Source organism: Armigeres subalbatus, chromosome 1 (genome assembly GCF_024139115.2).
Source record: "Armigeres subalbatus isolate Guangzhou_Male chromosome 1, GZ_Asu_2, whole genome shotgun sequence".
Classification (NCBI taxonomy): Eukaryota; Metazoa; Arthropoda; class Insecta; order Diptera; family Culicidae; genus Armigeres; species Armigeres subalbatus.
The window spans coordinates 16676773-16700244 of record NC_085139.1 but is presented as its reverse complement, the minus strand read 5'-3'; the positions used below and the strand labels follow the sequence as shown (position 1 = coordinate 16700244).

The 23472-nt window shown below is 37.8% G+C and overlaps 1 protein-coding gene across 1 annotated transcript in view; it reads left to right on the top strand.

Moving 5' to 3' along the window:
• LOC134222281 (uncharacterized) overlaps positions 1 to 23067 on the top strand; it is a 340534-nt gene extending 317467 nt beyond the window's left edge. Inside the window, 5 exon segments of the mRNA XM_062701427.1 lie at positions 9043 to 9530; positions 9603 to 9857; positions 9928 to 10205; positions 19173 to 19381; positions 19461 to 23067. Coding sequence (XP_062557411.1) covers positions 9043 to 9530; positions 9603 to 9857; positions 9928 to 10205; positions 19173 to 19381; positions 19461 to 19609 — 1379 coding nt within the window. The 3' untranslated portion in view covers positions 19610 to 23067.
• The last annotated feature ends 405 nt before the right edge of the window (positions 23068 to 23472 follow it).

The window sequence follows — 23472 nt, the reverse complement described above, 5'->3', positions numbered from 1 at the left end:
TCGTTTGGCTGAATGCCGTTTGATCGAATAGGAAAAAAAAAACATGACCTCATATTACGAGTAGTTAAGAGTGAGTAATGAGAAGTGATAAGTGGGAAGGAAAAATTTAACTGAGAACAGAGAAATTTTTAATTTTCCATTCGGTTCCATTTTCCAAAAGAAGGAAATTTTTTCATCTTTCTTCCTTTTTTCTTCTTTCTTTTTTCTTCTATCTTCTTTCTTTCTTCATCTTTCTTTCTTCTTCCTTCTTTCATTTTTCATCTTCCTTCCTTCTTCTTTCGTTTCCTTCTTTCATCTTCCTTCTTCTTTTATCCTTCATTCATCTTCCTTTTTCCTTCTTTCTTCTTTTTTTCCTTCTTTCTTCTTTTTTCATTTTTCTTCTTTTTTCCTTCTTTCTTCTTTTATCCTTCTTTCTCCTTCCTTTTTTCCTTCTTTCTTCACCATTCTTCTTTCTTCCTTCTTCCTTTTTCCTTCTTCTTTTTTTATTCTTCCTCATTGATTCTTTCTTCTTCCTTCTACCTTCTTCTAATTTTCCTTTTTCTTTCTTTCTTCGTCTTTCTTCCTTCTTCCCTTCTTCTTCGTTTATTCAGAGATGATCTTGCTTCGCATTGCTTACTAGTTACTAATCACTTCTTGCCTACCACATCTCACTTCTTACCAATAACTTCATATAGACCGTTCCGATAATTATAAATACACTAAGAAATAGTCAGCAATTGGAATGGCGCTTGATATTTCATGAAAATGTCGATTCCTCTTATAGATTACATGCTACTCTTTCACGTGATATATTAGTTCCGAATTTTTTGCTGAAAATTAAGAAAACATGAAGGTATGATTTTTTACCTAAATTATTTTTTTGCACAAAATGAGTTATTTTTGGAACGTGATTTTTTGGTATATTACCTAAAAAACGTATAACTGTTAAATCAATATAATTTTCAATACAAATACATGAAATGCCTGTCGCATTGACGACAAGATCTTGTTGGAAAATTATTTCAATGACCTGAAATTTTCGAAATCCTTAAAAATTATTTCGAAATTAATATATTCCTCATAAGTACGGATGTGGCCTAAGAATCAGACGATTTTCAGGTACGGTATATCTTGGGGTTTGAGTCCAGATCAAACCCCAATCAGACGATTTTCAGGTACGGCATATCTTGGGGTTTGATCTGGAAACTAATGACACAGACCACATTGCTTCAAAAAGTGAAAAAAACTGGTTGCATTAGTGAAAACGAGAGCTCGAAATAATTATTAATGTTTTTTTTGGGCTAGTCGTTATTAATTTCAAATTGTTCTAATTCTCGTTCGATTGTTATTATTTGATTTTTAAAATCCATAATGCTTGTTAATTGAGTGCCAAAATAGATCGTATGGAGTAAGTAGAAATATTTATGAAAATTTTAAGTAATAGCTGAAAAACATGTTGTGCAAAATCTTCAAAACAATGGGAAGTAAAAATTCATAGAACATGATAAACATTCGAGACCTTCTCAAATACTCGATGCTATATGAAAGTAAATAAAATTTTGTGCCATATGTATGTAACCATAAAATAGAAGATTACTTTAAAAAATTTGAATTATTCATTAAACACAGTGTATTTATTATTATCGGAACGGTCTATACTACTTATTTCTCATTTGTCATTTCTTACTTCTTGCTTCCCACTACAAACAGTTCTTACTTCTCACTACTCACTTCACACCCTTAATAAGGAAACGTATTTCAACTATTCGGTCAAATGACCCTAAACCCGAATGTTCAAATGATCAATAACGGCGCTTGTCACGTCCTTGTTGCAGTTAGAAAAAGGGAACAAGTATTAGTATGTGGTTTTTGCTATTTGAAGACCGTTTTTACCTCTAGATCTCCACAAAAACCACAGAAAGGATTATCAGTTAGTCGGTAAGCATCAATGGATCTGGATTCACTCTCAGAAGTGATGAGACCGTGCCAATTCTTTTTCGCCAGCACTTGGAAAACAAGTACAAGTCGTGTGCAATAGCAGTGTTTTCCAAAGTCCCCACGTTCAAATCGATTGTTCCAACTGATTACAAGAAGCACTTTCTTATTAGAAAAACAGCAAATCAAGTAACGGAAAACGATAGACAATATCAGCCTTGAAAAAGGCCAAATATAAAGGCCGAAACGTAAGGCAAAAAACCCCAGATTAATCCACCTAGCGGCGATGATGCCTTTCTCGTGCATCGTAAAATGTACTGAAAAAATCACATAGGAAAGGTCAAAAAAGCACTTTAGGGGGATAGATCGCATATTTTCTATCATTTTGCATGTTTTTGCATTAATTACTATGCATTCCACCATTCTTGAAAAAAATTTTTTTCGATTTTGAAATTTTTTCCAAGGGGACCCTTGGGAAAAACAATGATTTTTCAATAATTCCGAAATGCAATGTCCGATCAGGCCAATTTTCAATAGCAAACAATGGGACCGCATTCCCCGTCGAATGCGACTTATTGCGAGTAAATCGGGTAATGCTAAGTTCCAAAAAGTGTGTCTACAAAATTTGTACACATACACACATACACACACACACACACATACATATATACACAAACAGACATCACCTCAATTCGTCGAGCTGAGTCGATTGGTATATAACACTATGGGTCTCCGAGCCTTCTATCAAAAGTTTGGTTTTGGAGTGAAATTATAGCCTTTACGTATACTTAGTATACGAGAAAGGCAAAAAGACTTTGACTCAATCAGACTGAGAAAGCCATACAATATAGCATGCTACTAAACTAAAATCTAGAATATAAAGTTTCAGAAGCCTCCAGTTAAGGTCACTTCTGACGGAATCCAATTTTCAAAGTACTCGCGTTTTCAAGGGCACACCATTCGATACGGAAGCAACGCACAACTGTCATTTTTACTTTTTCACGCATGCTGCGACGCAGCAAAGCTGAATTTTATTTATTTGTTAAAAATTGTGAAAAATAAAAGAGCAGATTTTTTGTTAACTGTGTAGGGCAACTCTGGTGCTAGATTGACTCTCTTCGTTTCAGTTCCTTGTCCATTTCGACCTTTTGATCTTATTGATCTTCAGTTTCTTTCGACCTTTTGTCCCGTTCGACGTTCTGTCCGTTTCGACCTTTTGTCCCGTTCGACGTTTTGTCCTTTCGACCTTTTGTCCCTTTGTCCCTTCGACCTTTTGTCTTTCGACGTTTTTTCTTTCGACCTTTTGTCCTTTCGACCTTTTGTCTTTCGACCTTTTGTCCCTAACCCCTTTTAAAGTACTCAGAAGCCTCCGCGCTTAAGATGCTCGGAAGCCACATTTCAAGAAGCTTGTAAGCCTCGTTTCAAAAATTCTTATTTCCAGGGGCCCATGAGGCCCAGAAGCCTCCTTATAAGAGGCACGGAAGCCTTTCTTCAAGAGATTCAGATTATTTTCAAGCGGCTTGGAAGCCTCTTTCCAAGAGGCTCGGAAGCCTCGTTTCGAAAGGCTCGGAAGCCTCTTTTCAAGAGGCTCGGAAGCTTCCTTTTAAGAGACTCGGAAGTCTCTTTTCAAGTGGTTCGGAAGCCTTCTTTTCAAGAGGCTGGGAAGCCTCCTTTCAAGGAGCTCGGAAGCCTCCTTTCAAGGGGCTCGGACGACTCCTTTCAATAGGCTCGGGCGACTCTTTTCAAGAGGCTCAGAAGCCTCTCGGAAACCTCCTTTCAAGAGGCTCGAAAACCTCCAACAGTCCTCGAAGTCTTGAGTTTGAATCTGAAAGTTTAAAGGAATAACGAAAATTTCATACAACTTTTTAGAGAGCCATATATCCTTTTAGTTATCAGGTCCGTTTTTAATTTACGATCTTATAAAATACCGCCGTCAGAGGTGACAATGGGTCAAATGGGAATGAGAATGGGTCACTGTTTTTAACACTTATAATGCTTGTAGAATAGATTAAATGTATCTAAGGACAAGGCCACTAATTTATAAGAGACCTTTTGAATGATTTTGTCATCCGACATTCAGACTGTCGATAAGGGAGATGACCCATTCTCACCTCCCAGGCGCATTGTCACCCCCGATGACGGTACGCTTATTTTCATTCACAGCGACAAAAATAGGGGGTACCTCAATGAAAGCATAAGTTCGAAGGGGTACCTCTTAAGAAAAAGGTTGAGAACCGCTGTTTTACACAATGATTTTAACTAAGGGAACGTCCACAAATTACGTAACGCTTAGAGAGGGGAGGAGGGTTCAGTGAAGTGTGATTTTTTGAAAGACCATCACCCCGAAAACATTCCCATCCAGCCAGATAGTTCAAATTTCGTATAATAATTTTGGATATTTAAAAAAAAAACTTATTTTCTGAGACTATTGCAGCGACTCCACTAAAAAAGTATAGAGTCGATAGAAGAAATATTTACTCTGATTGTGCGCAAAATAGAAATAGAAATGACCTCTACCGAAAATAATTAGACCAGTAATTTTTCGCTTCACCATTAAGAGTCTTTTTCAGAAAAGGGTGGTCTAGAAAAAAAATAATGTTTTTTGTTTGGATGAAAAGATTATTAGTGAGAGCACGATCAAGAGTCACTCTAATATCATGAACGGTCTCCGCTCTTGGCAGAGCTGCCTGCTCGTCAGGCTTGCCATAAACTCCTCGCCGAGTGGAAAATGAGCAAGAGTCAGAGTATTTTTGAGGAGCAGATATTTGCATCAAAACTCACAACAATGAGCATCATCCAACCCGAGCTGGTGCATCGTAAAACAAGAGGGAGTTTGACGTTCATCTTTTTCTTGTGGTGCGTCACTCACTCTCACTCACACGCAAAACAGCCTCTACGATTGTCATCGCATGCAAAGCGTCGCTCCGGAGGCTTAATGAGTGCTCTTCCACCCGACGCCACACTCGCTTGTGTTTTTGCTTCGCTCTTCCTTACTCTGCTTATTTGGGCCTCTACTTCATTTACGCTTCCCCTCATTCGTGAGGATGCGAATGCAGAAATTTGCTGATGATGATTTTATTTACACTAGCGAGTTTGAGGAGTTTTGTCAAACCTGCTGCTCGTACTGGTATCCGTGAACTAGCGATAGATTTTTCCTTGTGAACGTTATCACAGAACTTTATTAGATAAAGTTGAAACTAAGCCCATTCCCTCTGCAAAATCTGTAGCTGTATGTTATCATCTAGACATTTGAATGCTCAAAAAAAATTTAATTACGTCAGCGTAGATCAAGACGAAAGAATGTGGCACATTGTTTGGCAAACAGTTCATCGCCATCTTAAACAGAAGTGGATGATGGCTTCCTGATGTCTTCTCTGTGGGATACCTGACGTTGAATGTTCACCTTTAACTTTAAAAACTATTTTGTCTGTCAAGTCATACTATATCAACATATTTTATAAGGTACACTGGGGGAAGTGGAAAAGGAAAAATCGATAGTGCTTGTTTCAATTAGTGTAAAACCAGTTCAAATGTTCTAAATGTGTTCAATTAAAATGGGCTATCAAAAACAGTCAATTTTGCACCAACTGTGCGGTAATTCATACCATTTTGGTCGCCTGAAATTTATGGAAATAGATTTTAAAATTAGGAGTTGTTTTTCCACTTACCCTAGTGGGATGGGGTAAGTGGAAAACCCATATTACCTTGACCTTTAATAGTGATGAGTAGTTACATATAACTAAAAGCAACACGATAATTGCTCTGAGTATCTTTTGTGGAATAATTTCATTACTTTAAAGGAATAGATCCTCAAGGAATTCTCGTAATAGCTAGGGGAGGGCTGGTTTTGCCTTCTCGAACACTAAGTGAACGTAAAATCTATATGTTCGCGCTAAAGATGAACTTTTCAAAGAAAAAATGGGACTTACAGGGTTATAAACTAATCAACTTAGTTTAACGAATTGAGATGATGTCTGTATGTGCGTATTTGTATGTATGTGTGTGCGCAAAGCACGTACCAAATTATCAGCTATTCTTAAGCACTTGTCCTTAACCATTTTGTTCGCAAAAAAATTGCATTCAACGGTGATACTTGATATGAATAAATATACATTTAATATACATTAAATATACATTTTTTTCATATTTAAAACATGTGAAAGCCATCAATACCGATAGGTGGATTAATCAGGCATTTTCTCATTTATATGAGTCCAATCACCACTGGAATCACAATGATAACAAAGAAGGAACATATTAAGATTCACAGCTATCGAAATAAACCCTGGAGAGAAGAAACAAATTGCGTAATTAGAACATTATCCACTTCCCCCGCAGTGTTCGATACCTGGGGTAAGTGTAAAATCTTTGAATTATTTGCTTTCTTGGTACAAGCCACTACCAATTGAATGGGATTAGTTTAATTGTATTATAATTGTCACCTGTGATATAAATTCACTTGAAAAAAGAACAATTGGTGCAAATAAGAATTGATTTTATGAATGCAAAAATCAACTTTTCGCGAAACCTAAAATAACAGTTTAAGCGTTAACCGTGCTAGTGTATGTATTATACAAATTTCAACATAGTATTAGTGTGAGCATCAAAGTATATTCTTGCATAATGTTATGATGTGGTAAAAACTGTAAAGTATGTACAATTCCAATTTTTCGAGTCGATTTTTACACTTACCCCCTTTTTCCACTTCCCCCAGTGTACCTTAATACGAATATTACATTCTTTAGCAGTTATTCATTTAGTGCGATTTTTGTATTTGCATTTGTGATACTAGCGTCGGTATACGAGGTTTCGTGCCTCATAAACCCAATCTCAAATCGTCCTTAACGTTAAATCTATCTTTATCGATAGTGTTGAAAATCTACTCTCGCATAGTTATGTATAGAAGCAAACGATATTGGAATATTCAAAGCTTGGAACGCGACTTCGTGTTATGCGAAGCCACACCAAAACTGGATAAGTTTCGCCGAATAACTCACAAGGTGATAAGCCATTCCACATGTCCAAATATTCATTCTGAGTTTCATCTGGAAGGCTATCCACGTCCAAAGTAATCAAAAGCTTGCAAATTGTGTCTGAATTTAATCAGATTGGTTTGCTTGCTATGTAACTTCAAGTTCGGCGAATTTAGTTCGTTAAAAATTTCTGGCACCCTTCTTCATTGATGTTCACAATCAAATTATTCTTACCCTAACTCAGGAAAATTTCAATTCAAAGCATTACCTTTTGATAACCAACGTTTGCAGAGTTCTTGGAGCAAACATCCAGATTTGACATACCTAGTTCACGATTCTCATAAGTTAGGACATATCGGCGAATCATACAATACTCATTTGGCATGTGCAACAAACTCTTTTATTCTTTTCTGAAATCCTGATTTAAACCCAAGCATTCCTGGTGTACCGTCGGTACAAACTCACCCAGCTTTTTCCTACTACAAGCTACCAAATGCAAAACATGTATTTATTATAGCCATGATGTCGTCGCTTTGCTTTTGTTGTAGTTTTCAAATCACTACAGGAAAGGAACATTTTTAAACCCTCATGATTCCGAGTAAAACCAATTGTACCTGCTATGAACAATTAGCACATCCCCTTCCCTACACTTTCTGAAGAAATCTTTGCTTAAAAAGTGAATCATTTTTTTGGTACTACATAGCAGAAAGGGCACCTTTACGGAGCATAAGACCTGATCAAATGATTTGTAGTACTATTTGACGACGCACACATGATTCTGAGTAGAACTAATAAATTTATTTTTGCATACAAAAAATAATACTATTTATACAAAAAAAAAACTTATTCATGATAGTCAAACCACGAAATGGGTAAATTCTTTGCAAAAGTTTCACGGCCCCTTGATGAGATCTCGGGACCCCCCAGAGGGTCGCAAATTACCGGTTGGTAAACAATCCATAGTCAAGTGGGATTTGGATCGGAATTGATTTGAATAGTGCACGGGATTTTAGAATTTGAGTTTTTCATAGTAGATTGGAATACCAATCAGATCCACACAATTACTCAGTAATACGTCTCATTTAAATTCAGTTTTGCTATCATATCATTGTTTGTTCAAAAAAAGAATTCTTGTATGTACTCGACCGAAGCATTCGAAAGAACCCCACCACAATGAATTACATACGTTCGCACCTGCCCATACCTAAAGGAAAAAGCGGACACTTGGTGTGTTGTTCTCAAAGATCTGCCAGTTATTACGCGTTTTAGCTCCATCGGTTTTCCGGCAGCAGAATATCGCTTTACATTTTAATGTTAGGCCGTTACAAATATTTAATTAACTTTTTGTCCTACTGGTCTTCGAAAGGTCAAGGGGGGGATAATAAAAAATAAATATTAAAATGAATAAAATCAAAAAACTTCTCGGATTTGTTAAAGAATGTTTTGAAAATCCTCAAAATTATCCGAATTTTATTTTGTTGCCCCCTCAAAATATTATTTGATGGCAAAAAAAATCCGAGGAGGGGAGACAAAATGGATTTTAAATATTTGTATCGGCCTTATCATATTATTTAAATTTTCTGCATGTTGCGACGATATCAACTAGCCTTGTTTGTTAACTGGCGCATATTGCAGAAATCAATCAATTTAAAATATTATGGCACCATCGGCTAAGCTAGGGTATATTTCCCCTTTTCCGCATAATTTGAACGACAAATAATCAAATATCTAACTCGTTGTTCAAAAACATACATTTGAATAATCACCTATTGACAATTTGAAAGTTTCTGTCTTCGTAACATCATTAGTCATATGAAACAATCAAACCCAAAAAAAAAATCTTTTTTCCATTCAACTCCATCAAGCCCAACCTTGAGTTCAAATGCCGTCGCCCTTCCCTAACAGAGGTGCTTTGTGTGTGAACTATCCGATCACACGAGAAAAACAATGCAATTATTCACAGCAACCAGACCGGAAGCCAAACTCACTCATTATACCACTCTCAATACGTGCACACCTCACCATGTATCTATATTTGAATGTCACTGGAAAGCAACCAATTTGCCTGCGAGGCCGTCACATCGTCGTCACTGAGATTTTTAACGATCCGCTAATTCACGTTCGCCTTCTTTGTCTCTTTCATCCAATCCAACAGAGGAAACCGGAACGCTAGAGTCGGGCAGCTCGCCACTGATAGGCGGAAATCGCAATGACGCCACCGGTGGAAGCAATCAGGAACTGTCCAGCACCGGTGCTGGCGGTACTACCGCCGGAAGAGATGGCGGCGGCGGCGGCGGTGGAAGTGGTTCCGGAGGTGGTGCCCATCGCAGTATCGCCACCAGTCCGGTCGGGTCGGCCGCATCGGAGCACTGGCCATCGCAGTCGGACGAAGACATCGACCGGCTGGTGGCGCTGCACCAGAACCGGGCGTCCCTCAGCTCCCTGGGGCTGCGGTCCGACTCGATGGCTTCGGTGTATTCCGGGGCCGGCGAGGGACGGTACGGGACTGTTACGGTTCGCGGACAGATCGAATTCGGTATGCAATACAACTACAAGCAGGGCGCGCTGGAGATCCACGTGAAGCAGTGCAGGGATCTGGCGGCGGTCGACACCAAGCGAAACCGAAGCGATCCGTACGTGAAGGTGAGTCTAATTTGAAAGTAGTTTGTAAGGTTTTAGAGCTGGTAGAATGACGTCGTATCGTTTCTTGTTTAGGTGTACCTTCTGCCGGACAAATCCAAGGGCGGTAAGCGAAAGACCAAAGTGAAGAAGCACACGTTGAATCCGGTGTTCGACGAAGTGCTCCGGTTCCACATGTCGCTGAGTGGTTTGCAGACAAGGACGATTTGGCTGACGGTGTGGCATTCGGACATGTTCGGGCGTAACGATTTCCTCGGTGAGGTGATGATGGGACTGCAGGGCAAGGTGTTCGATAATCCTGCCCCACAGTGGTACCAGCTACAGGAGAGGGTAAGTTTTTTCGGATTTGGCGGAGATCAAAAAGCTTAACAGTTACATATTTATTCTAAAACAAAATCAGAGTGAACCATTCGACGATCTGTCAGCGTACAAGGGGGACATCATCGTGGGGTTGAAGTACATTCCGCCCGATTCCGAGGGCGGGACACCACAGCATCAGCACCACAACGGCAGCGGTGGCGGAACGTTGAATTTGCGGAAGTTCAGCACCAGATCGATCACCTCGACGTCATCGAACTCGTCCGGTCCGGGAAGGGGCGCCCTGCACGTACTGGTGAAGGAAGCGAAAAACCTACAGCCACTGAAGGCGAACGGAACCTGTGATGCATTTTGTAAAAGGTAAGCTGACTGGGATACCTTATTGAGTGAGCGACTATACAAAGTAATGCCAATGTGTACAAATGCGATGAACTTATTTTCATGACATGAATTGATTCGAAGAGTTATTTGCCACTCTTTTATCATTTTTTGTTATCTATTGAGAGCGATTTCTTCATACACTGGCCAGCCATTTTGCATATTTTAAGGGAGAACAGGACTCCAACCTTCACGATTCGTAAAAGGAGAAGCGTGAAGTGCGTGATGGATAACGGATTTCCGATGGACTATGATGAAATTTCCGGAAGAATTTTCCGTGTAAATTTGAAGGCATTTCCCGAGCAAATTTTTTCGGAATTTTTCGAAGAAATTCGTAGGAAGTTTCCGTGGAAATTAAAAGGAATTGTCGAGGAAATTTGAAAGAATTTTCCGAGAAAATTCGAAAGGATTTCCCAAGGAAAATCGAAAAAAAATCCATGGAAATTCAAAGAAATTTCCCGAGGAAATTGTAAAAAATTTCCCGACGAAATTCAAAAAATAATTCTCGAGAAAATTCCAAAGAATCTCCCGAGGAAAATCAAAAGAGTTTTCCAAGAAGATTTGAAGGAATTCCCGAGGAAATTCGAAGGAATTTTCCGAGGAATTTCTTCAAAAAATTCTTCTGAATTCCCTGGGAAAATTCTTTTGAATTTCGTCGGGAAGTTCTTTCAAATTTCCTCGGGAAATTCTTTTGCACATCCTCGAGAAATTCTATTGAATTTCCTCGGGAATTTTTTTCCAAATTTCCTGGGTAAATACTTCTGAGTTTCCTCGGAAAATTCTTTTGAATTTCCTCGAGAATTTCTTTCGAATTTCCTAGGGAAATTTCTTTGAGTTTCCTCACGAAATTCTTTCAAGTTTCCTCGGGAAATCCTTTTAATTTTCCTCGGGAGATTCTTTTGAATTTCCTCAGGAAATTCTCCAAAATTTCCTCAAGAAATTCTTCCAAATTTCCTCAAGAAATTCTTTCAAATTTCCTCGGGAAATTTCATCAAATTTAATCAATCATTTCATCAAAATGTCCTGAGAAAATTCGAAATTTTAAAGAATTTCCAAGAGCACCCCGAGGAAATTCTAAAAACAAAATCCCGAAGAAAATTCCTAGGAATTTCCCGACAAATTCGAAGAAATTTCAAAAGAATATCGAGGAAATTTCCCAAGAAAATTTGAAGGAAAAACCGGAGGAAAACGAAGTAATCTCCCAGAGAAATTCTAAGTAATTTCCCAAAGAAATTCGAAGGAATTTCCGGAGAAAATTAAAAGGAATTTCCCAAGGAAATTCGAGAAACTTCCCGAGTAAATTCAAAGGAATTTCCTGAGGATATTTAAGGGAATATCCCGACTCAATTCGAAGGAATTTCTGGAGGGAAATTTTAAGGAATTTCTGAAGAAAAGTTTGATGTAATTTCTCTTGGAAATTCAAAAGAATTTCCCATGCAAATTCAAAGGAATTTCCCGAGGAAGTTCAAAGGAATTTTCTGAGGAAATTTAAGAGACTTTCCCGAGTAAATTCGAAGGAATTTCTTGAGGGAAATTTGAAACAATTCCTTGAGGGAAATTTGAAAGAATTTCTTGAAGGAAATTTCAAGGAATCTTGAGGGAAATTTGAAGGAATTTCTTGAGGGGAATTTAAATGAATTTTTTTAGGGAAATTTGAAGAAATTTCCCGTGCAAATTCGAAGGAACTTCCCGTGGAAATTCGAAGGAATTTCACGTGAAAATTCGGAGGAATTTCACGTGAAAATTCGGAGGAATTTCCCAAGGAAATTCAAAGGTATTTCCTAAAGTAATTCAAAGGTATTTCCCAAGGAAATTCGAAGGAATTTCCCAAGGAAATTCGAAGGAATTTCCAAGGAAATTCGTAGGAATTTCCAAGGAAATTCGTAGGAATTTCCAAGGAAATTCGTAGGAATTTCCCAAGGAAATTCAAAGGTATTTCCTAAAGAAATTCAAAGGTATTTCCCAAGGAAATTGGAAGGAATTTTCCAAAGAAATTCGAAGGAATTTCCAAGGAAATTCGTAGGAATTTCTCAAGAAAATTCGAAGGAATTTCCAAGGAAATTCGAAGGAATTTCCCAAGGAAATTCGAAGGAATTTCTCAAGGAAATTCAAAGGAATTTCCCAAGGAAATTCAAAGGAATTTCCCAAGGAAATTCAAAGGAATTTCCCAAGGAAATTCAAAGGAATTTCCCAAGGAAATTCAAAGGAATTTCCCAAGGAAATTCAAAGGAATTTTCCAAGGAAATTCAAAGGAATTTTCCAAGGAAATTCAAAGGAATTTCCCAAGGAAATTCTAAGGAATTTCCCAAGGAAATTCTAAGGAATTTCCCAAGGAAATTCTAAGGAATTTCCCAAGGAAATTCGAAGAAATTGCCCAACGAAAATCGTAGGAATTTCCCAAGGAAATTCAAAAGAATTTTCCAAGCAAATTCGAAGAAATTTCCCAAACAAACTCTAAGAAATTTTCCAAGGAAATTCGAAGAAATTTCCCAAGGAAATACGAAGAAATTTCCCAAGAAAATTCAAAGGAATTTCCCAAGAAAATTCAAAGGAATTTCCCAAGGAAGTTCAAAGGAATTTCCTAAGGAAATTCGAAGGAATTTTCCAAGGAAATTCGAAGGAATTTCCCAAGGAAATTCGAAGGAATTTCCCAAGGAAATTCGAAGGAATTTCCCGAGGAAATTCAAAAGAATTTCCCGAGCAAATACGAAAGAATTCTCAAAGGGAATACGAAGGAATTCCGAAAGGAAATTCAAAGGAATTCCGAAAGGAAATTCAAAGGAATTCCGAAAGGAAATTCAAAGGAATTCCGAAAGGAAATTCAAAGGAATTTTCCGAGGAAATTCAAAGGAATTTCCCAAGGAAATTCAAAGGAATTTCCCAAGGAAATTCAAAGGAATTCCCATGGAAATTCGAAGGAATTTCCCAATGAAATTCGAAGGAATTTCCCAATGAAATTCGAAGGAATTTTCCAAGGAAATTCGAAGGAATTTTCCAAGGAAATTCGAAGGAATTTTCCAAGGAAATTCGAAGGAATTTTCCAAGGAAATTCGAAGGAATTTTCCAAGGAAATTCGAAGGAATTTCCAGTGCAAATTCGAAGGAATTTCCAGTGCAAATTCGAAGGAACTTCCCGTGGAAATTCGAAGGAATTTCCTAAGGAAATTCGAAGGAGTTTCCAAGGAAATTCGAAGCAATTTCCCAAGGAAATTCGAAAGAATTTCCTAAGGAAATTCGAAAGAATTTCCTAAGGAAATTCGAAAGAATTTCCTAAGGAAATTCGAAAGAATTTCCCAAGGAAATTCGAAAGAATTTCCCAAGGAAATTCGAAAGAATTTCCCAAGGAAATTCGGAAGAATTTCCCAAGGAAATTCGTAAGAATTGCACAAGGATATTCGAAAGAATTTCCCAAGGATATTCGAAAGAATTTCCCAAGGAAATTCGATAGAATTTCCCAAGGAAGTTCGAAAGAATTTCCCAAGGAAATTCGAAAGAATTTCCCAAGGAAATTCGAAGAAACTTCCCGTGGAAATTCGAAGGAATTTCCCTTGGAAATTCGAAAGAATTTCCCAAGGAAATTGAAGGAATTTCCCAAGGAATTCGAAGGGATTTCCCAAGGAAATTCGAAGGAATTTCCCAAGGAAATTCGAAGGAATTTCCCAAGGAAATTCGAAGGAATTTCCCAAGGAAGCTCGAAGGAATTTCCAAGGAATTCGAAGGAATTTCCCAAGGAAATTCGAAGGAATTTCCCAAGGAATTCGAAGAATTTCCCAAGGAAATTCGAAGGAATTTCCCAAGGAAATTCGAAGGAATTTCCCCAGGAAATTCGAAGGAATTTCCCAAGGAAATTCGAAGGAATTTCCCAAGGCAATTCGAAGGAATTTCCCAAGGAAATTCGAAGGAATTTCCCAAGAAATTCGAAGGAATTTCCCAAGGAAATTCGAAGGAATTTCCCAAGGAAATTCGAAGGAATTTCCCAAGGAAATTCGAAGGAATTTCCCAAGGAAATTCGAAGGAATTTCCCAAGGAAATTCGAAGGAATTTCCCAAGGAAATTCGAAGGAATTTCCCAAGGAAATTCGAAGGAATTTTCCATGGAAATTCGAAGTAATTTTCCATGGAAATTCGAAGGAATTTCCCAAGGAAATTCAAAGGAATTTCCCAAGGAAATTCAAAGGAATCCTAGGAACTTCCCGTGGAAATACGAAGGAATTTCCCAAGGAAATTCGAAGGAATTTCCCAAGGAAATTCGAAGGAGTTTCCAAGGAAATTCGAAGGAATTTTCCGAGTAAATTCGAAGGAATTTTCCGAGGAAATTAGAAGGAATTTCCCGAGGAAATTCAAAAGAATTTCCCGAGGAAAATCGAAAGAATTTCCCAAGGAAATTCAAAGGAACTTCCCAAGGAAATTCAAAGGAATTTCCCAAGGAAAATCAAAGGAATTTCCCAAGGAAATTCAAAGGAATTTCCCAAGAAAATTCAAAAAAATTTCCCAAGGAAATTCAAAGGAATTTCCCAAGGAAATTTGAAGGAATTTTCCAAGGAAATTCAAAGGAATTCCGAAAGGAAATTCAAAGGAATTCCGAAAGGAAATTCAAAGGAATTTTCCGAGGAAATTCGAAGGAATTTCAAGGAAATTCAAGGAATTTCCCAAGGAAATTCAAAGGAATTTCAAAATTCAAAATTTCCAAAGAAATTCAGAGAATTTCAAGGAAATTGAAAGGAATTTCCCAAGGAAATTGAAAGGAATTTCCCAAGGAAATTCAAAGGAATTTCCCAAGGAAATTCTAAGGAATTTCCCAAGGAAATTCAAAGGAATTTCGCAAGGAAATTCAAAGGAATTTCCCAAGGAAATTCAGAGGAATTTCCCAAGGAAATTCAGAGGAATTTCCCAAGGAAATTCAGAGGAATTTCCCAAGGAAATTCAGAGGAATTTCCCAAGGAAATTCAGAGGAATTTCCCAAGGAAATTCAGAGGAATTTCCCAAGGAAATTCAGAGGAATTTCCCAAGGAAATTCAAAGGAATTTCCCAAGGAAATTCAAAGGAATTTCCCAAGGAAATTCAAAGGAATTTCCCAAAGAAATTCAAAGGAATTTCCCAAGGAAATTCAAAGGAATTTCCCAAGGAAATTCAAAGGAATTTCCCAAGGAAATTCAGAGGAATTTCTCAAGGAAATTCAGAGGAATTTCCCAAGGAAATTCAGAGGAATTTCTCAAGGAAATTCAGAGGAATTTCCCAAGGAAATTCAGAGGAATTTCCCAAGGAAATTCAAAGGAATTTCCCAAGGAAATTCAAAGGGATTTCCCAAGGAAAATCAAAGGAAATTCAAAGGAATTTTCCAAGGAAATTCAAAGGAATTTTCCAAGGAAATTCAAAGGAATTTCCCAAGGAAATTCAAAGAAATTTCCCGAGGAAATTCGAAGGAATTTCCAGTGCAAATTCGAAGGAATTTTCAAAGGAAATTCAAAGGAGTTTCCTAAGGAAATTCGAAGGAATTTCCCAAGGAAATTCGAAGGAATTTCCCAAGGAAATTCGAAGGAATTTCCCAAGGAAATTCGAAGGAATTTCCCAAGGTAATTCGAAGGAATTTCCCAAGGAAATTCGAAGGAATTTCAAGGAAATTCGAAGGAATTTCAAGGAAATTCGAAGGAATTTCCCAAGGAAATTCGAAGGAATTTCCAAGGAATTGGAAGGAATTTCCCGAGGAAATTGGAAGGAATTTCCCGAGGAAATTCGAATGAATTTCCCGAGGAAATTCGAAGGAATTTCCCGAGAAAAATCGAAGAATTTCCCAAGGAAATTCGAAGGAATTTCCCGAGGAAATTCGAAGGAATTTCCCGAAGAAATTCGAAGGAATTTTCCGAGGAAATTCGAAGGAATTTCCCGAAGAAATTCGAAGGAATTTCCCGAAGAAATTCGAAGGAATTTCCCGAGGAAATTCGAAGGAATTTCCCAAGGAAATTCGAAGGAATTTCCCAAGGAAATTCGAAGGAATTTCCCAAGGAAATTCGAAGGAATTTCCCAAGGAAATTCGAAGGAATTTCCCGTGGAAATTTGAAGGAATTTCCCAAGGAAATTCGAAGGAATTTCCCAAGAAATTCGAAGGAATTTCCCAAGGAAATTCGAAGGAATTTCCCAAAGGAAATTCGAAGGAATTTCCCAAGGAATTCGAAGGAATTTCCCAGGAAATTTGAAGGAATTTCCCAATGAAATTCGGATATTTCTCAAGAAAATTCGAAGGAATTTCCCAAGAAAACTCGAAGGAATTTCCCAAGAAAATTCGAAGGAATTTCCCAAGGAAATTCGAAGGAATTTCCCAAGGAAATTCGAAGGAATTTTCTAAGGAAATTCGAAGGAATTTCCTAAGGAAATTCGGAGGAATTTCCTAAGGAAATTCGGAGGAATTTCCTAAGGAAATTCGGAGGAATTTCCTAAGGAAATTCGAATGAATTTCCCAAGGAAATTCGAATGAATTTCCCAAGGAAATTCGAATGAATTTCCCAAGGAAATTCGAATGAATTTCCCAAGGAAATTCGAAGGAATTTCCCAAGGAAATTCGAAGGAATTTCCACAATTGAAGGAATTTCCCAAAGGAAATTCGAAGGAATTTCCCAAGGAAATTCGAAGGAATTTCCCAAGGAAATTCGGAGGAATTTCCCAAGGAAATTCGGAGGAATTTCCCAAGGAAATTCGAAGGAATTTTCAAGGAAATTCGAAGGAATTTCCCAAGGAAATTCGAAGGAATTTCCCAAGGAAATTCGAAGGAATTTTCAAGGAAATTCGAAGGAATTTCCCAAGGAAATTCGAAGGAATTTCCCAAGGAAATTCGAAGGAATTTCCCAAGGGAATTCGAAGGAATTTCCCAAGGAAATTCGAAAGAATTTCTCTAGGAAATTCGAAGGAATTTCCAAGGAAATTCGAAGGAATTTCCAAGGAAATTCGAAGAATTTCCCAAGGAAATTCGAAGGAATTTCAAGGAATTTTCCGAGGAAATTCGAAGGAATTTCCCAAGGAAATTCGAAGGAAATTCGAAGGAAATTCGAAGGAATTTCCCAAGGAAATTCGAAGGAATTTCCCGAGGAAATTCGAAGGAATTTCTCGAGGAAATTCGAAGGAATTTCCCGAGAAAAATTCGAAGGAATTTCCCGAGAAAAATTCGAAGGAAATTCGAAGAAATTTCTCGAAGGAATTTCCCGAAGGAAATTCGAAGGAATTTCCCGAGGAAATTGAAGGAATTTCCAAGGAAATTCGAAGGAATTTCCCAAGGAAATTCGAAGGAATTTCAAGAAATTCGAAGGAATTTCCCAAGGAAATTCGAAGGAATTTCCCAAGAAATTCGAAGGAATTTCCAAGGAAATTCGAAGGAATTTCCCATGGAAATTCGAATGAATTTCCCGTTCGAAGGAATTTCCCAAGGAAATTCGAAGGAATTTCCAAGGAAAGTCGAAGGAATTTCCCAAGGAAATTCGAAGGAATTTCCCAAGGAAATTCGAAGGAATTTCCCAAGGAAATTCGAAGGAATTTCCCAAGGAAATTCGAAGGAATTTCCCAAGGAAATTCGAAGGAATTTCCCAAGGAAATTCGAAGGAATTTCCCAAGAAATTCGAAGGAATTTCCCGAGGAATTCGAAGGAATTTCCCAAGGAAATTCGAAGGAATTTCCCAAGGAAATTCGAAGGAATTTCCCAAGGAAATTCGAAGGAATTTCCCAAGGAAATTCGAAGGAATTTCCCAAGGAAATTCGAAGGAATTTCCAAAGGAAATTCGAAGGAATTTCCCAAGGAAATTCGAAGGAATTTCCCAAGGAAATTCGAAGGAATTTTCCAAGAAAATTCAAAGATTTTTTTTCAAGGAAATTCGAAGGAATTTCCCAAGGAAATTCGGAGGAATTTCCCAAGGAAACTCGGTGGAATTTCCCAAGGATATTCGAAGGAATTTTCCATGGAAAATCGAATGAATTTCCCAAGGAAATTCGAATGAATTTCTCATGCAAACTCGAATGAATTTCCCAAGGAAATTCGAATTAATTTCCCAAAGAAATTCTAAGGAATTTCCCAAGGGAATTCGGAGGAATTTTCACAGTTATTAACTGCCAAGTTTCAAAGGCACGTGAGGCTAACACGATGATACTTTTATGACCAGGGAAGTCGAGACAATTTCCAATCCGAAAATTGCCTGGACCGGTACCGGGAATCAAACATGGTCTTGCTTTGTAGCCGCGCGTCTTACCGCACGGCTAAGGAGGCCCCTGTCATATTGTTTCCTATTGAAAATTGTCTGGATCATACAATGGAATCAGAAGTTATGGCCAACATACATGTTTTACAGAAAAATTGCCTAAAAAGAATTATTCTTTTTTTTTTGGCAATTATCCTTAACCGATTTAATCATAACAAGTTTCATGTACAAAATTTTGTATACACTTTTTGGATCTTAGCATTGTCCGATTCCTTCGCAACAATTTGCATTCGACGAGAAATTCGGTCCCATTGTTTGCTATTTACAATTGGCCCGATCGGACATTGCATTTCGGAATTATTGAAAAATATTTTTTTTTGAACCCTTGAAAAAAAATAAACCAATAAGAGAAGAAGAATCGTTAGAAAAATAAAATTCAAGTGAAAAAACATGTTATACATGAAATAATGACATCTATCCCAAAGTGATTTTTGAACTTTCTTATGAGATTTTATCGATACATTTTATAATGCACGAGAAAGGCATCATAATCGCTAGATGGATTAAACTGGTTTTTTTTTCTTGGTTTCATTTATTTTATTTTTTTTTTATTTCTTTATTAAAGAGGCTTGCAGCCCAAGGCTGGCTCACCTCTATTTCATTTATTATTATGTACTCCGACAAATAGCATATATAATCTATTATATATGGATTCCTATCCTAATAAAAGAACCAACTGCACACCCGTTTACTGAACGTCTTCCCTCCGTCCAGCTATCTTCTTCCAGATAAAAACCGCAGTTCGAAGCAGAAAACGCCAGTGGTGAAACGTGCCAACTCGCCCGTCTGGAACTACACCTTCATCTACGAGGACGTCTCACTAGCGGAACTGTCCGAACGTGCGCTGGAGCTCACGATATGGGATCACGACCGATTGGCGAGCAACGAGTTCCTCGGCGGCGTTCGGTTTTCGCTGGCCACCGGTAAGTCCGCGGCCCTTATTCGCATGAAGTAGCACTCTAGAGCAACTGCATGAGACAAACCATTTGAATGCGATTTCAGGTAAACACAACGGCAGGTCGGTCGACTGGATGGACTCCACCGGCAAGGAGCTGTCGCTTTGGCAGAACATGATCAACAGACCAAACTTCTGGGTGGAAGGTGCCCTCGTCCTTCGGCCCTCGCTAGACAATGTAAGGTTCCCGTCATAATTTTGCGAAACCCCTGTAGAACAATCCTGGGAAGTCGCGTAGTAGTGGATTTCCCCTTCCCCCGTGTCCCTTTCTTAGAAGATATGTACGCAGTGGTAGTAGTAAATGAGATATGAAGAGATGAATAATCATTCCAACTTTGTGATGTTGCTTTACAACAAACCTAATCATAGATTGTAATCCCAGATATTTTTAAGGAGAGTAAGCGACGCGCGACACTAGCAAGAGCATTTTTGATTACCTAACCTTATGAACGACAATGATGCTTAATGATGATCGGTGTTCAGATAGGAGACGGAGGAGACAACTATTGGGAGTATACCTTTTACGCAATGAGTAAGGTTTTTATAAACTTTTATTTTTTCGACACTATATCGTGAGTGATGTGCGTCTTTGGAACTAAGGAAAATCAGAAAATAAAGAAAACAAAACTCTTTTTGTGTGTAAATAGGCTAGTTATACACATTGAAGAACAAAGTATTATTTATCAACAAGAACACAAATCAAGCAAAGAGATTCTTCTTTTCCCTCCATTTACTCTAAAATAGATGTGAAATGTAGTCTCTACAAATATTTTTCTCCAAGGCGGGCACAGTCCAACGGTGACCACCTCTTTCGACTACTCTTTATGACCGAAACTAAACAAAAGTTGTGAACTTTTCCGCGAACATTGTACATACTTATACAGAGAAGCAGAATCACTATTTTCTAACGCTGTGAATCTTTACTAAATTCATGTTGGAAGCAAAACTCCCGAGCGCTGCGTTCAATGCAGAATGAAAACACTGAGGATAATTAGTATCTACACTTAGGGAGTAAGAACAACACAAACAAAACTTTAAACTTTTCAAACTCTCCGTTCCGAATGATTACCATGATAATGGGGAAGGAGATAAAACCAGAAAAAAGAGAAACAATTTGTGACACTGTCAGACAGTGGACTTCGTTGCAATATATACACTTTAATGATTACGAATGCAGAGAACCATGGACACAGGATCAAGAAATAGAAGAAAAATAGCTGGATTATTTTACACCGAACGGAAGCAAAACAGATACTTAAAGAAAGGGCATAACTTATTTACCAAACCACGAGAAAAATCAGATTGAGCAAAAAAAACCTTCGAATTAGATTGAAGCGGTGAAAGATGGTGAGCTGAAGGAAAACGACTGATCGTGCGGGAAATCTTAATTGTAGTTGGAAAAAAAAAGTTGCAGATTGATAGGATTTGGTGCGAGTCTGGCACGGTTGCGCGTTTAGGAGCGAATCGGCAGGAATAACCAGAAGTACTCGAAAATGAACTCTGCGAAGGAATTGACTTTTGACATTTCCATACCATCATGCAACTTGGCTAATATTTCTGGAGATGCCTGCCGCTTCAAAGTACAAGGAACGATTGTGAAGAACGTCAAGACAGATGACACAACTCTTATGAACAAACAAAAAAAAAACTTAGTAAAAAGCATAAAGTAGTAATCACATATATATTGACATTGAATAGAAACGTTTCTTTTTATCCCAGTAGAAGGTTTGAACTTTTTCGACGAGTAATTGACAAAGTTACATTACAATCATATTTAATGAAGAAACCCCGAACAGGACAAAAATGTAGTAGTAGTGCAGTAGAATTGGTAGTTGTTTACGAACAGAAAACAAATTCAAACTAAGGAATAGAAATTGTTGTTGGTACTTATCCGACCGAGAATTGTGCAATTTTCATTTCTGTATAGACACTATGCCAAACATTTTAAAACCTTGGTTTCAAACGTTGGATAAGAATAAACAAATTTTGGAAGAAGAATTGTAGCAAACCTAACCGTAACATACGTATGATAAGAAAATTGTACATAACACTCTTTGGTTCTACCCTGATTTCGTTGTTCCCCGCCTTCAACGAAGGACGGTGCTGGTCGGTTCAAGGGTCCGTTCTCCATATCCTACGAGTAACGTTCAGGAGAAGAAAAATCCGACACCTAGATCTCGAATTACGTTCCCCCGAAGTCCGATTTCCTTTCAGCTCTTTTGATGTTTGTAACCATTTAAAATAAGCTGTTTTGTCTGAGATTAAAAGACACATCTATATACTGTGAACTGTTTCTTCATATTTACAATCTGTTGAGTATTACTAATCTACTTAAAACAAAAACTCACTTTAGTGATAAACAACAAAAACACTAGGGCCAAATTTAAGCTCACTCATTGATATGAAAAAAAAAACAAAAAATCATACAAGTTCTTCTCCAAGCTATGACACGGATGCTCAATTATATCATTTATAGTTAAAACAAATTATAACTGGATAAATGCATGCAATTCTAATTCTTAAGCGAAAAAAACATTTCATACTAACTTCTTCTAGGAAAAAAACCTCTGTGCAACCGTAAAAGGATAAAAACGACGAGCGAGAATAGAAACTACTTTAAATTCTTATGCTAGTTAGAATGCAAAGGACGAGCATGTTGTGTGCGAGTTAAACTCATCACTCTCTCATATCCACAATCACGAAAAAGGAAAAATCCAATACAATTTTTAAAATTGGAAAACCAACACAAAACTCACTTATCCTTCTCGACCAACCGACACGAAACGATGCAAACAATAAGAAAAACTGATTGAAAAAACAACACAACACCGACGAGATAATTGAAAACAAAACTGTGTGAAATCCGAAACAACATTTAAACAATATTGTCGAAAAAGCAAAATTCTAGTGTTAAACAATAAACTTATTTATCAAAAATCACGCTCCTTTTCTATTCGCATGTGAAAATTTTTCCTCCTACTTTCCGATTCGCAGCTTTCCAATTTGCGTTCTTTCCTATTCTACCATCTGTTCAATTCAGTCCACGTATCAAGAAAAAAAAAGTAATTCATTCAGTAGTTGCTACGGCATTATAATAGGCCCCATAGTTTATCAGCAGAACGTTTATAGTTGCTTCATTGATAAAGCCAATTTAATGATAACAATATACAAAGAGAACACAACAAATCAAATTTTATGAGTAGCAAACGTTGTGAGTTATCGCTTAGAAAAAGTTTTTCAATTTTTTGCCCCAAACACTGTAGGAGACAGGCCGGAAACGAAGTTTGCAACAGCAGCAGTGTCAAAATTGAATTGTCACACAAAATTGATTTTGAATCACATGAAGGGAAGCTCACACAGGTCACAGACACATATGAATACGCCCACATACATACACTCACACACACATACAATTGCATAATAGAGGCATGAAACGCAAGTAGCAGCGAGCAACACCTAACAGGCATGCAAAGTTCGAATGGAATGCTTAACAAATTGTAGCCGAACAAATATTGGACATCGATAGTGTATAGCGCTAGGGCGAGCGGTCGCGTTGTGGAAGGCCGAACCGAAAGGAATGCGAATGAGAATGTTATACAACAAAATTATATATATATTGAATTTGCAATATACATCAAGATTAACAAAAACGAACATCTTTGCGTTTGATTCCACTGGGCTTTCGTTGCGATTAGTGGCGCATCACAAACTTCGTTTGCTTGCCTTGCACCATTGCTTAAACTAGTTAACCACAATGCTTCCCCCATCTTGCATAATTTATATTGTGATTTCTTTGATGATTTTTAATCGTGCCCCCGTTGCGACGAAGACGCTGATGTCGTCCGCATGTGATGCAAGCAAATCCTCCCCACACGCTTGCTCTAGTCTGCACACCAATGGAGGGTCAAAGGATCCTCTTGCGATCACGAACGATTGTGAATGAACAGGCCGTGCGCGGACACTAGAAAGATTACGAGAAATCGGGATATGTTTAACGACTAAAATTCGTGCCTATCGATGAACACCACAAAAAATGCACAATATGCGAAAAATAGTCGT